The sequence below is a fragment of the Girardinichthys multiradiatus genome, chromosome 9 (assembly GCF_021462225.1).
Source record: "Girardinichthys multiradiatus isolate DD_20200921_A chromosome 9, DD_fGirMul_XY1, whole genome shotgun sequence".
NCBI classification, from domain to species: Eukaryota; Metazoa; Chordata; class Actinopteri; order Cyprinodontiformes; family Goodeidae; genus Girardinichthys; species Girardinichthys multiradiatus.
In genome coordinates this window covers 508828-522713 of record NC_061802.1, presented here as the reverse complement: position 1 = coordinate 522713, position 13886 = coordinate 508828, and the positions used below count along the sequence as shown (strand labels likewise).

Genomic DNA, 13886 nt, shown 5'->3' with positions numbered 1-13886 from the left:
TCATGTCCAGAGAAACAACTGTAGAACCCGCAGTTTAACCAAGCTGCTAACTAACCCACCTTGGCAGCTCAATCAGCTAACTAATCCTGCCAACCGCTAACTGTTTGAGCTAGCACTTCAGCTCGATTCTGGTTCGGCTTTGCCAGCATGTCGACAGCCCTGTTAGGGGGTTCTGAAGTTCTGTTTGGATCCGAGAAGCAGCAGGTAAAAGACTCACCTGAGTGTGTGTTGGACAGGTGGTGCTGAAGTTTGAAGCTGCTAGTTGGAGCAGACCTGTACTTCTGTAAAGCGAGCACTCTGATTGGCCGAGAGCACATCAATCACAGCTTAACTGGTTGTGTGATTGGCCCAATAAATGACGGCAGAGTAACCTATTATAACAATCATCAAATTAGGAAACGGTGCAAAGATTGAAGAAAATGACTGACTGAATCCATCTATTTGTGGGTGCTTGGGTCCAATGTGGCTCCATCTTTCTGTCTCAGTTTTAGGTTATTTTACTTTAAAGAGAACCGGGTCAGAATCATTTTCCTTGGTCAAAAATGCTCATCACATTGTACAGGGAAGCATCAGGGTCCAAATGTACATGTAAATGTTCTTCATGTGAAAATAAAAACAAAATGAGTTCTGAAGATTTCAAAGCTAATCCTAACATCATGGACCATTGATTCCATGATGGAGAACATGCCTGCCTTATGTGGAGGAATTACCTCTGATTGCTCACGTTTTCCCAGGAACATCAGTTTGGACTGAAAAGTCTGTGGATTCCAAACTGAAGCCTGTCTGGATAAATAAACTGAGCAGATACTCGTTATCTGGGACAGAGTCTGGACCCCAGCTCTAAAAGAAGAGGAGACACATGTTCTGATGAAAGATTGTGATTTTTATTATACTAAGATTCATCTAGAATATACAAACATCCATAATATTTTGTACAATCACTTTGTGCTTCTCCATATGGAGTAAACCGTAAGACAACAAGTTTACGTAATTAGTCCATGGTACACAGCATAAAAATAAGCTCATACTCAACAAAGGTATATTTAGCTCTAACTCTATCATTTACAAATTCACTTCAAAAATAAAATCATATGAACTCACAGTCAATAGTATTGTTTCTTCTCATCAGGATGACACGAGGTGGGGTCACTTCTGGGTCCAAACACAAGAACCCTTACAGCTTAACAGGTTATAAATATCATGATAATCATATTTAACAATATTACACACACACACACACGTGATCATGTAAAACACACTGCAAACATGGTGGCTACATGACAACACCTGCTAAAGGGATAGAGCCTCCTCACTGCGCTCTACCGGTTGGTGAGCATAACTTAAACACAGCTTCAGTGTGACGGCCATCATGAGGCACGGCTGCAGGCTGTGAGGAGCCCATCTGGGCTCAACTGGTCTAAACCAGGCTGATTTGACCATGTCTAGACTGAAATGGTCTGATTGATTTGGACTGAACTGCTCTAAATTGGTCTAATCTGCACTGAACTGGTCGACACTGGACTGTCTAGGCAAATTGACTGTACATGACATATCTGTGTTTGATTAACAGGTTTAGACTGAACTGGACCAGTCTGAACTGGGCTGATTTGGCTGAACTGGTCAGAACTGTACTTTCCTAAACTGGACAGTTTGGGGCTGGAATTAACTGGAATGATCTGGCCCACTCCAGACTACACCTGTCTGAACCAGAGCGGTCTAACTGCCTCTGGTCTGGACTGAGTTGATCTAAATAATCTGCACTAAACTAACAAAATGTAATTAGTCATGATTTAAGCTTGATTCTATGTCCTCTGACAAGAAGGGACTCTGGATGCTAATTAGAAAACAGGTTGTTCTTATCAATGCGAGTCTACGGTTGGCAGGTGACTCGTGCTAATGAGTCTTGTTCTGAAAGTGACTCGTGTTACTATCAAGTCATTGTTTGGCTCATGTTAACAGTCAATCATTTACTGACTCTTATTTACATTGGGTTATTGTTCAGCAGTTTAATCTTAATGTCGAGTCTTAGTTTAGCATGGGACTCGTGTAGTCAGTGAGTCGTTGTTCACCAGGGGACTCATCTTAATATCAAGTCAGTTTGCCCGGTGACTCTTGTTGAAGCTCAGCTCGGGTTCGACAGTGAGAGGCAGTGCTGTGCCTTCCTGATACCCTGCAAGCACTCCAGCAACATGCTAACGTGGCATGTTCAAATTTACATGCAAACTCATGTTAATGTCATGGGTTTTTATGGGTTTTGGTGACCTGGAAAACACTCGTAGATCCTCTAAAGACACTTACATGAAAGCCCCACAGGTTTGAGTCTTAGATTGTTGTGGGTCCAATTAAATCTGCTACCTGTTGGATCAGTTGTCCAGAATTCAGATCATATGTTCAGCCACCAGGAGGAGCAGTAACCACTTCCTGGATCTCCTGGGACTGTAACTCCTCATCTCATGACATGATATTTTCTTGTATTTCTATTTGACTAAACTTACACAACTTTCTGTGTACCTACTTCAAGATGTTCCTTTCGCGTGCAATGAAAGCAAAAATGCCGGAGTTAAGTTTATTCTAACTGGGTTGATGGGCCATTAAGTGATAGAAGGTTTCTAATGCCAGCCTCACATCACAGTCCAAACTATGGCTTTAAGTGCAGCAGTAAATTCTGGCTGCAGCAAGGTGTAAAACATCAGGGTGTTTCATTGCTATCAGTTCAGTGGAAACACCAACAATCTGGAGGTACCAACACAGAAAACCAGGAATCTTTCATGAACACCAACTTGTATGTAGAAACACATACCGCTGACATAAGAATGGAGACGCCGCTAAGCGTTAGTCAACTGTACGGTCAGCAGGTGGCACTGTAGGCTTATGACTGTCATCAACAGAGTAAGGGTCACCAAGTGGAAAGCAAACAGACTGATGTGCCTCTTCCCTTCACAGACTCTGTAATAAGAACGCCACGTTAACGTTGGTGTGGAGTCGACTGCCAGCAGTCAGCCGGCCTCAGATATACTGACCTCACAGGGAGGGAAGGGTTTTATGGATGTCAGCAGGTGTGATTACTGACGGCTCACAATTATGGACTGAAGCAGAGCGGGGGTGGAGGAACTATCTGATTTATTTCTTTTACCTACAGCTCTGGGTGGGGAAGGTACGAGGGGAGAGGTGTTAGATAGGCTGATAATCAGCAGCATTTCTGAGGTAGCTGGGCAGGCTTGTCGGTCAGTCTGGTGGTCTTCAAGCCAGGAGCTGCTGGAGCCTCCACATCTACTCGTTCAGACATCTTTACACAGATGATGTCTACCAGGCGCTCAAACACCTGCCGCACATTGATGTTCTCCTTGGCGCTTGCCTCGTAGTACTCAAATCCTGCAAGAGATAAACAATAGTTCACACAGTTTCCTGTTATTTCAGGGTTTTTTAAATAGTGCATGTAGTCTGGCTGGAAAGCTCCCCAACAGCAACAAAAGCTTGGTCTACAAATATATTGTTCAACTGTCATGTTTTTGTAGAAAATAATTTTCTTCAAATGTTTAGTAGAAGGTCTCTGACAAAGTTTTAGTGAAAACAGTCTTTGTCTAAAATCTTTAAATGTACCACTAGGTGCACCTCAAAGTTTTAACCTTAGATCACTTTAATTGTTTACTGATCTGGGTGTAGTGATGGACTCAGACCTGAACCTCCAGAACCACATAAAGACAACCACTAAGTCAGCCTTTTCCAGTCAAACATTTCCAGGATTGAAGGACTAATGTCCCACCAGGATCTGGAGAAACTCATTCATGTGTTTATCATTAGTTGTCTCTGCCAGTGGGATCTGATCACTCCGTGACAGTGCCCTGGATTCCAAGCTATTGTTCTCTGTAACCATGCTCCAGAGAGTTCTGGAAAATACTCCCTGCCGCTCCATTCGTGAGCCTCCCTTCCTTTCCTACCTCCAGCCCTGCAGCTCTGAGATCACAATGTGGAAACACCAAACCATGCTCACCTGCCTGTCCACCCTCCATCACGGCATCCTCAGCTGAAGCACTGCCGCTTCAGGATCACAAGGAGAGAACGTCAGCACTGTGAATCTCCGTGCTGCTCCTTCTGCCAACCTCAGCCTCTGTGGGGTAGACTTACGTCCTCCAACAAGCCATCATCCACCACTAACAGTAAGCTGACCTCAATCCTATCCTGTACTACTCTCCATAACTTCTTCCAAACAACAATAACCTCTCTCCTCTCCTCCTTAAAGCTAATCCCGATTCCCCCTGGCAGATCCAGTCTGTGTTCTACCTTGTTTTGTACATTTCCTAAATAACCAGTTATACTGCAGTTTAGTCTCTGTAATTGTGTTGGTAAAGCCAACATTAAGACACAGAGTGCACCAATAAATGGGTTAAAGAATTATATTTTTCCAACAGGCCCTAAAATATTAATATTCATTAATTTTGGTCTGTAGTACAACTTTTATTTCCTTTTCTTTATTATGCTTCTGCTCTTTACTTTTTATGTTCTTTAGTTTGTCACTGCAAAGTTGTAGTGCCTTTTATGTCTTGTTGCTGAAATGTGCTTACAAATCAACTTGCATTGCCTAAGTTCAGGGTGCCAAGGCGCTGTCCTCCAGAGCTGCTATCCTGCAGCTTTTAGATGCATCTCTTCTCCAACAGCCCTGAATCAATGAATGGTGTGTTACCAGGCCTCTGCAGAGCTGAAGGACTGGGGACTGGTAATTCAGGGATGCATTTAAAAGTTGCAGAAGACTGACCTTGGATACCCCCTGGTCAACTTATATCAAAATGGTCTGAAGAAAATACGGTCAGTTTTTGATCTTGCTGATGCTGTAGATTATCATTCAGACAATAAAACATTAAGGAATTAGCGTCTGACATTTTTACACAACACAGGCTGTGTTGAGTTTTGGTTGAATTTGATTTTACCTTCAAAGCTTATACAAAAGCAACTTACCTAGCTGGTCAGCCAGGTGTTTTCCTTTCTCAGGTGGTACGACTCTCTCCTCATCCATGTCACACTTGTTGCCCACCATGATCACCTGAGCATTGTCCCACGAGTACGTCTTGATCTGCGTGGCCCTACAGACACAGTGATAGCTAGCTAGAAGAGTTTTATATCAGCCTAAATGATGATACATACTAGCATCTGGCCAATCACGTACCAGTCTTGGACTGCATTAAACGACTCCTCGTTTGTGATGTCATACATGAGAATGAAGCCCATGGCCCCACGGTAGTAAGCTGTGGTGATGGTACGATATCGTTCCTGCCCTGCAGTATCCTGGAGACAAACACACAGAGCTGAGAACAGGGGCACCAGGTTTATTATATCCAAGTTCCAACATAATTATTCATTCATCTACTGTCTTCTGTATAGATATTTAGACCCTTTAGCAAGTTCTGGGTCTGTCCTGGGGTCTCCTCCCTGTGGGACATGAGAACCTCCAGGGAACAGCATTCATGAAGGATGCTTCATGAATCCAGAAGTCCACTTCTTAGTCCAGCCACCCTAAAGAAGGAAGATCCTTTCAGCCTTCATTTCAAGACTCATGGTCTGTATCTCATGACCATAGACAGAGCTGTAAATCCAGCCTCTACCATCTATCCATCTCCTGCTCCATCAGTTGTAAACAAGACGCAGATATTTGAACTCCTGTGCGCAGAACAGAGAATGACACCCAATCAGGAGGAACTAAGGAACTGAACCCTCTGTAGATCCATAATACATGTGAACAGGACAAGCCTGGTCCTCATAGGAAGTGCTGCTTTTGGGTCAGGGTGAGGTTTAGGTTTGGTTAGGGTCATAGAAACAAACTGAAGTCAATGTAAAGGCCTTGTAAAGATGGGAAGACATAATATGCATGTGAGTGTGAGCTTCAGTGTCGCTTCCTTCCTGGAGGAGCATCTCAGATCCTCACGGTGGAAACGGCTCCTTCGGGTCAGTGTTTACGGGCAACTCAGGAGGAATGTGATGAGGATGGAGATGCAGATGGTTCAAACTCTGAAGCATCAGCTCTGCTGGGCTCAGTGTGACTTATCTTCATCCTCCTCTCCCATGTAGCTGCTCTGAATTCAGACGCCTTGCTTAATTTAGCAGTTAGTGTCTCTGCTGTGCTCAGTTTGTGTTTTTTCCACTGAGGGATGCAGTTCACTCATCCTGAATGAATCCAGACCTGATGTTACAGCAGCTGATGTCTCTTTGCTCCAGCTCAATGTTCCACTTATATGTTGGATATACAACCGCAGCTTCTATGTGCATGTGATCTACATCATTTAAAAAAGAAACATGGGAAAGAGAACCACGCAACACGAAGCTTTGAGTTCTGGGTTCTTCTGTTTAAAACAAACCCTGATTTGGACAAGTAGCAGAACTTTTTCAGCCTAAAAAGCTTTTAAAAATTTTGAAAAAAATCATTTCATGTGTATGCTGTTATGTCTGCTTAAGTACTAATGCTTTCTGGGTAATGAAGTCAAAAGGTTGCTGCTACATTAGCTCAAACATTTTCATTCGGCTTTTCCTTTTGACCTCAGCACACAGACGAGAAAATAACAACAAAATGAGTCGAAATGAGAAAGATGAAATAGATGAAGAGGAGAGAGTGGGACAAAATAGCTGCTAGAAAAATGTTAGAAAAATAAGCAATGACCAAACACATGGAACACAGACATAGACGAGTCCACAGAGCTGCATGTTGAACAGAACACTGATGGACATCACGGACCTCCAGGTTTATTTTTATTTTTCAGCAGAAATTTTTCAGCTTTTGACAATTAAATAATCTCCGCTGTTTGTCACCTCAGGATGAAAGATTCACATCCAGTGTTTCAGGCAACTGACTACAGCTCCCATGATGCTCTTCTGCAGCTGCTCCACACATCTGAGGCTTCAATCTATTTTTACTCCTCATGAGGCTGTTTGAATCAGTTGGCTCTGGTTAGAAAACACACACACACACACACACACACACACACACACACACACACACACACACACACACACACACACATCTCTACTGATTCTCCATTCTTGCACTCACCCTTTAATTACCCCAAAGATGATGCAGTTTGTTTGTCTGTTTTTGTCTTTGTGTGTGTATGTGTGTGTGTGTGTGTGTGTGTGTGTGTGTGAGAGAGAGGCTGGAGGGAGGTGAGTGAGGGTGAAGAGCTGTTGCCATGGCAACAACATCCCCACTGAAAGAGCGGGCGGCAGCACAGCAGCAGGAGCGTCTGTCAGAGCAGAACATCATGTCTCAGACCGTCGTTACACAGTAGTCATGCTGAAGGTTCAGGCTGAAGGTTCTTAGTGAAGCTTCATGCTGAGCATCCCTGCGTGTTCATTCTGTTTGGTGGATGGTGTTTTAGCTGCAGTTCTGTACATTATACTGTGAACCCAGCAGAACATTAAACAGAACCAACATTCATCTCTGATCATGGTTCTAGGTGAGCTCTTAAGGCTGCTAAACTACCTTGGAGCACTGATTCCTGGTTGGGAGGAACTTTATGTGTTTCTTTCTGTTGGAATCTGGCAGAAATCAGACTCGTCTCCCAGAAGGAAAGTTTGGATCTGAATGTTTGGTCCTTATTCAGACTAGTGATGTGAATGGAAATCATTGATGAGGACAGTGAGTGAAGGTCAACAGACCCAGAAGATGCTTCTTTCAACAACTGATGGAGGCTGATGGTGTTCATATGCAGGGTCACGTGGAGCCGTTAGGGTCGTAGAATCTTTCAGGTTGATCTTTAGCTCCACGGCTCTAAACCCAGCTGCAGAACTCTGAGATATGCAGACCAGATTGGCTCTTCACCAAACTGGAGTTAAACCTGAAACTCTGACCCAAACTGAACTCTACTGGTCTAATTCAGCTGCAGCTCTGTGAGGATCTGCTCTTAATGAAGCTCCACCCCACCCAGATCCTCCTTATTTTCCATTTTTAACCTGAAGCTCCTAGCTCATCCAGTTGAAAGTACACCCTGATCCACCCTGAAGATCTTCCTATTCAACGTGAACTGATCCATTCTGAAACTCCTCCCATCCAACACACAGCTCCTTCCCTGTCCTTACCCAGATCTGCAGCTTGATCCTCTTGTCATTGCGGTAAACCGTCTTCACCTTGAAGTCGATACCAACGGTGCTGACAAAGGAGTTGCTGAAGGAGTCGTCGGCGTAGCGGAACAAGAAGGATGTCTTCCCAACGCTGCTGTTTCCAATAATCAGCAGCTTGAACATGTAGTCAAAGTTCTGGTCGGAGCCATCCCGTTGGCCGTAACGCTGGTCTGCCTTTGCCATCTGGAGGTCGGTGAGAGGAGAGAAGAAGTCATTATCATCTGTCCAATCAGGCTGAAGTTCCAAATTAAAATTAGAGAAAGAGTTCAAAGCTGCATGTTCACTGCTCCAACGTTCCTCTGAGTGGTTCCTAGAGTCTCTAGAAGTAGAATGGGAGGCAGATCCTTTAGTTATCAGGCTCCTCTCCTGTGGAACCAGCTCCCAGTTTTAGTCCGTGAGGCAGACACCCTGTCTACTTTTAAGGCTAGGCTTAAAACTTTCCTTTTTGATAAAGCTTATAGTTAGAGTGGCTTAGTTTATCCTGAGCTATCTTCCTTATTTTTTACCTCCGTCTTCTTCCCTCCCTGTTGGTTGGAGTAAGGGGGAGTCAGGTTTAGCCTAAACCGGCTCAGTTATGGTTGAGGTGCAAACACACCCTCCATTTCTGCTACCTGTATGACCCCTTCTCTTTTCCAATGGTTATAATCAGTCTGACAGAGAGAGGTATCCCAATCCTTGTGGTTTTTAGTATAACAATGACCATCAGTGGGACCCTTTGTGGGGTTCCTTGAGACGACATTGTTGTAAATAAGCGCCGTTTAACTAAATAATCTGAACTGAAACTATCTCTGTAGTTATGATGCTATAGGCTTAGGCTGCTGGAGGACATAATGACCACTTTCACCCTCTTCGCTACATTCTCACACTACTCTCCAATTTTGTATTATTTGCTGTTATTTCAGCTTTTAACTTTGTTCTCTCTTTTCTCTTCCTAGAAGCTACACCTGGCCTGACTCTGTGTCTACCTGTGACACCTTTCTGGAGAGGGGAATCGTCCGAGCTTCTGCTGGCAACAACTTAATGCTCACCTTCTACAGATGATCCACATGGCCCTGTCTTTCAGTGTTTAACCCTTTCTATCTCCTAGACATGGCTACTGACTGAGCTTCTACTGTAACTAACTCTATGTTCTCTCTTTCAGACTCTAACCTTGAAAACTGGATCAGAGTTCATCTGTTTAGCTGTCTTTCTCTCCTAGATGAAGCCTCTAAAGGAGTTACAACCATTAATGTTTCACTTTCTTTCTCATAGAAAGTACTCATGGATCAGTGCTTCTGTGTTCTTTTCGGTCTCTGCTCTGTTCCCTTAAACCCCCAGGTGGTTGCTGTTTGTCAGTCGGCACTCAGATGGGATCGCATTCTCAGAAGATCAGGCTGGAAGTCTGAGATTTCTGAAGTTCTTTAGATGATTCTCTCCTTAGAGAAACAGGAAGTAAAACCATCAGAGCAGCTTCCCCTGAGACCTACATGTCTGCCCACTGACACCTGGGAAGCAGCTGAACCAGTCCTGTTATAGCAGACAAAACATTATGAACACTGACAGGTCACTGATTCTGTAGTTCCCACCTGTGAGTAGGTGGGTCTATCAGCAGCGGGTGGACTTTTTTTCAGGTTAATGAAGGAGATCAGATCATAATGTTAAAGCTGAACTTAAGGGACCAGAACTTATGATACCTGCTCAGAATTATTTCTGACTCACAAAATCAAAGAAAACATTAAAAATATAGAAAACAAAGTGGAGCAGGAAGTAGTTTGATTGAGAATCTAATGTGGGATAAACTGGTCATTGAGAAGGTGGTTCCAGTTTACCCAGAGGTCAGGGTAGACTAGGGTTTGATTACAGAGATGAAATAATGACAAAGTTTCTACAACAAAGAAATTACTCACCAGGAACTCAGGAAAAGTTATTTAATCAAACCAAGAACAATGATCAGTAAATCAGCAATAAAAGCTAATATGTAAGAAGAACATCTGATCTGTGGCCCCAAGTCAGAAACCACAGGTTGGAGTAGGACAGCTGAGGCAGAGCCGTTCATCTAAATATGTCATAACACTTCCAGCTGGAGCCTGAGCTGGACAGGAGGTCAGATCTGAACAAGTGGCTAACCTGCTGAAAGGTAATTGGCTGATGCGTTTTGGAAGATCCCTTAGAGACCACAGACCACAACCAACATAAACCGAGTTCTAGACGTCCGAACGGGATACAGTGAAGGTATGGATCAGTCCTGATTTTATATAATATATATATATAGACTTTATTGATCTCACAGTGGAGAAATGATCCTCTGCATTTAACCGTCTCTTAGGGAGCAGTGGGCTGCCATTGTGGGGGGCCCGGGGAGCATTCAGGGGTTAAGGGTCCTGCTCAGGGGCCCAGAGTGGCAGACTGTGGGATTCGAACCAGGGTACTTGTGGCCTCTCCAGGATGCAAAAGTATGTAAAGGAATGTTGGTCAACTCAGATATATCATAGAGCAGGTGAGACTAAGACTGTTGCCTACCATCAGGTTGACTAGATCTTTCAACATTATTAATTAAATATGTTTATAAACCTGAAGATCAGCACAACAATGGACCGTGATATTCAGAAAATTAAACATTAAGCCAAAGGGCAGCAGATCTTAGGAGAAGGAAACAAGGCCTGAGGTGGAGCCCTGAGGTCCTCCACAGGTAAGAATAGACCCAGCTTAGGAAACATCAGCTTTGAAACCTAATAATCTCTATATTTTAGAGATAAGATGCTGTGTGGTTGTTCTCTATCTGTGAGCCGGGCTTGCTGAGCCAGAACTCCAGAACTCATACCTCCTCTTCCATCTATAGTTCTGTAATACTGCCATATCGGGCCGGGTTTACCAGGACAATCCCTGATAATTCCTGATCAGGTGGTGTCCTGATTGGTTAGTCTAACCAAAAGTTTCATATTCGAACATTATTAGTAATTCAGGTAATAATTTGTTAAATATAATTACTAACAGTTGTGCTCTGAATTATTTGACAGAATGAAAATGTAATATTCTGACCTCATTAAAGATTTTATTAATAATTGTGAATTATTAATTATAATTATTAATAGTTTCTAATAGGTAAACCAAACATATTGTTGCACAACATAGCCATACTGCTTCAGTGTTTCTCTAATTGTAATCCCATGACCTTTAAGCTGCTAACTGAGGTCTATAGAGCCTGAGATGGAGCTTCATGCTCTGACCTTGGGCTGGATCTGCTGGGACGTCCACTCCTGGGAAGATTGGAGCTGTCTGAGATGAATAATTTAGCTCTCAGCAGGATGATGGACCTTTGGAGAAGGTCTTCCCAGATTAAGGGGCAGCAGCAGTTGCTGCTCTGAAGTTATTGCTTTTCACCCAGGAGAAAGTAGCTTAAAACATGGACAGACGAGGAATGATGAGGACTGAGGGGGAAAATGGGGCAAAAACTGGAATATATGTTTAAAACTGTGAGAAAGAGGCAAAACTGCAGAGTAAAACAGACAAGAACAAGATCTGACCAGGATAGGATGAGTTTCCTCCTTAGCACCATCTCAACACCCACCTGGATGCTCCAGAGCAGAAACTGACAGACCTCCTGCTTAACCCTCATGTGACCTTTGGATGAACTCTGGTCATTGCATCATTGTCATGGAAACCAACTAACTGAGCCAGAGCGGATCCATCCCTTCATGTGGACTTTGATCATCAGGTTCTGATGGATAACTCTGAGGGTTTTCCTGGAAACTCAGTCTGACACAGTGGGTCTCTCCTGAGTGCTGTTGCCATAGAGACGAACAAAGCAGCATTCAAGCAGTTTCCAGGTGAGATATGATGAGGTGAGAAACACGAAGCTGCTGAGGTTCATTCATTTAACTTGAAGAACTGGACCCAGTCTGAGTCCAAACAGAATCCTGACCCACTGAGTCACTGTGGTTCTGGTTGTGTTTCCCGGTGGATCAGTCGGATGGATCCCCTCCATGACTGATTCTGTAAAATGGGTTTTTCACTTGAAGCTGTGAAGAAAGTCTGCTTCCCTTCACCCATTTCATCCTTACTAATCACCAAAGAACCGACCCGTTCATCATCGGTCTTATGGTTCTGTTTCTGTCCAGAAGCTCTGACCATCAGCTCCGACCTTTAGTAATATCAGTTCCAATCTCACGCAGACTGGTCTCCAACCAGAACCTTGATGAAGCCGGGCCTGGACCTCTGGCTCCCTGTGGCTGCCTGATTGAGGCTACTGACCTCTGGATCTGCAGCAGCTGTTCTAACTCAGGCTGATGTTCTTTCTGAGCCTCTAAATTCAGGTCAGGAACATTCTGGTTCTGATGGGTGAGTTACTCTCAGAAACATCTGCCATGCCGCAACAGTTGACTCAGTCTAGACTGGTCTTACTGGTGGTTTCATGGAATCAGCCATCAGAGCAGAAGACATCTCCAACACCCTGACATCCTTAACTGACTCCAACACTGGTTCTACTGGTACTCTATCTTTTAAACTGGTTTAAAGGAAAATATCAGTCTGTGGAGGTTCTGATGGGTCCGCTTGACCATGAGATGTCCAGTTCTAACCTGCACAGCTGCCTTTAACAGAACCCTTGAACGTCTGTCCTGGCTTAACAATAATAATAACCTAAAGCTTCATGAAGACCCACAGAACCAAGATCCCTGCAGAAAGAACCAACACAGAACCAACCACATAGTGACTAAAGCAGAATCTTCCAGAATCAGAACAAGTTTTCTGTTCTTTGATCGTATTGATCAGAAATGAACTGCTGTGTGTGTGTGTGTGTGTGTGTGTGTGTGTGTGTGTGTGTGTGTGTGTGTGTGTGCGGTGGGGGGGCATCAGAGCCTATGGTGACGCGCGCACACACGCACGTGAAGCAAGGTACCAATCATACTACACCCAGGGTTCGGTTCAGGTTCTGCTGCGATGGATCTTCTGGATCCAAATCAGTGTGCATGTGCGGGTCTCACCTCAGCTGGGCGGGTCCGATGCGCGCTCCCTGCACCTGATGGAGGCAGCAGAACAAAACCCAAAACGATTCCTCTGGACCGGAACGCAATCCGAACGAGATCAGAACCAGCAGCTCTACTACAGCCGAACCGAGTCTTTCTACGCGACGCACGCGCAGATTCACGCGGACACGCTGCGATGATGCGGCGCGAGGAGCTGCTGAATGGAGAGTCAGCAGCCAATCAGAGAGCGGCTCCGTGCCGCGCGCAGTGACTCATAACTGGTTCTTTCAGAACCCGGAGACCATCTGCAACACGCACCCGCGCGCGTGCACGCAGATTGAATCTGCAGCTCCGCTCGGACCCCATTGCCTGAAGGTTCGGCTGGATCCGGAAACATCGGGACCACCAATCCCAGAGGGGCGTGCGGAACTAACTGGACATCAAAAATGTTTCAGTCTATTCCTTGTTGACCGGACCCGCACAGCTCAACAGAACCTGAGAAGTTCTGGTCAGAAGAACCCTCTAAATGGTTCTAAATTTAATCGTCAGACCGCTGCTTCCGGTTCCTCTAAGACCAGTTTCTGAGCTGGGTTTCAACCAACAGTACCACACAGAACTCCGAATCTGAGGTCATCACTAACATGGTCCAGTATGTCCAGGATAAAACATATATGAGCCACCCAGAGACCAGGAGATCAGGACCTGAACCTCGAGGACCGGACTGGTCCTTGAGGTTCTGGGGCTTCTGTTTCATCACCCTAAGCAAATAATTAGATCCTTAGCAGAACTCTGTAGAACTCGACTGCACGCTGAGGGGAAAGTTCTGGTGTGGTGTGGACC

The 13886-nt window shown here is 44.5% G+C and overlaps 2 protein-coding genes and 1 long non-coding RNA gene across 4 annotated transcripts in view; 1 reads left to right on the top strand and 2 right to left on the bottom strand.

Annotated features, from left to right (window-relative positions):
• The window catches only part of nrd1b (nardilysin b (N-arginine dibasic convertase)), a 49906-nt gene extending 49560 nt beyond the window's left edge, over positions 1 to 346 (bottom strand). Inside the window, exon 1 of one of the 2 annotated variants that reach the window (XM_047373760.1) lies at positions 218 to 346. The gene's annotated coding sequence lies outside the window, so the exon portion shown is untranslated. The other variant, XM_047373759.1, reaches the window with a different exon arrangement.
• Positions 347 to 862: 516 nt separating this feature from the next.
• Positions 863 to 13309, bottom strand: rab3b (RAB3B, member RAS oncogene family). Its single transcript, XM_047373769.1, has 5 exons — positions 13065 to 13309; positions 8062 to 8286; positions 5162 to 5280; positions 4954 to 5078; positions 863 to 3372 (listed from the first exon to the last, which is right to left on the bottom strand). Exons 2-5 carry the CDS (start codon positions 8284 to 8286, stop codon positions 3188 to 3190), a joined length of 654 nt encoding a protein of 217 aa, XP_047229725.1. The 5' UTR covers positions 13065 to 13309; the 3' UTR covers positions 863 to 3187.
• Positions 3381 to 8054, top strand: LOC124873249. Its single transcript, XR_007039484.1, has 3 exons — positions 3381 to 4157; positions 6801 to 6933; positions 7064 to 8054. It is a non-coding gene; the product is annotated as an uncharacterized LOC124873249 (long non-coding RNA).
• Positions 13310 to 13886: the final 577 nt, after the last annotated feature.

What these genes read in the sequence shown, in the direction of transcription:
- rab3b (XM_047373769.1), bottom strand. Translation starts at nt 8,286, where the DNA reads ATGGCAAAGGCAGACCAGCGTTACGGCCAACGGGATGGCTCCGACCAG. An exon ending in GGATCAAGCTGCAGATCTGG is followed by an intron (nt 5,281 to 8,061) that starts GTAAGGACAGGG and finishes GTTTGTCTCCAG; the next exon opens with GATACTGCAGGGCAGGAACG. An exon ending in ACACCTGGCTGACCAGCTAG is followed by an intron (nt 3,373 to 4,953) that starts GTAAGTTGCTTT and finishes TATCTCTTGCAG; the next exon opens with GATTTGAGTACTACGAGGCA.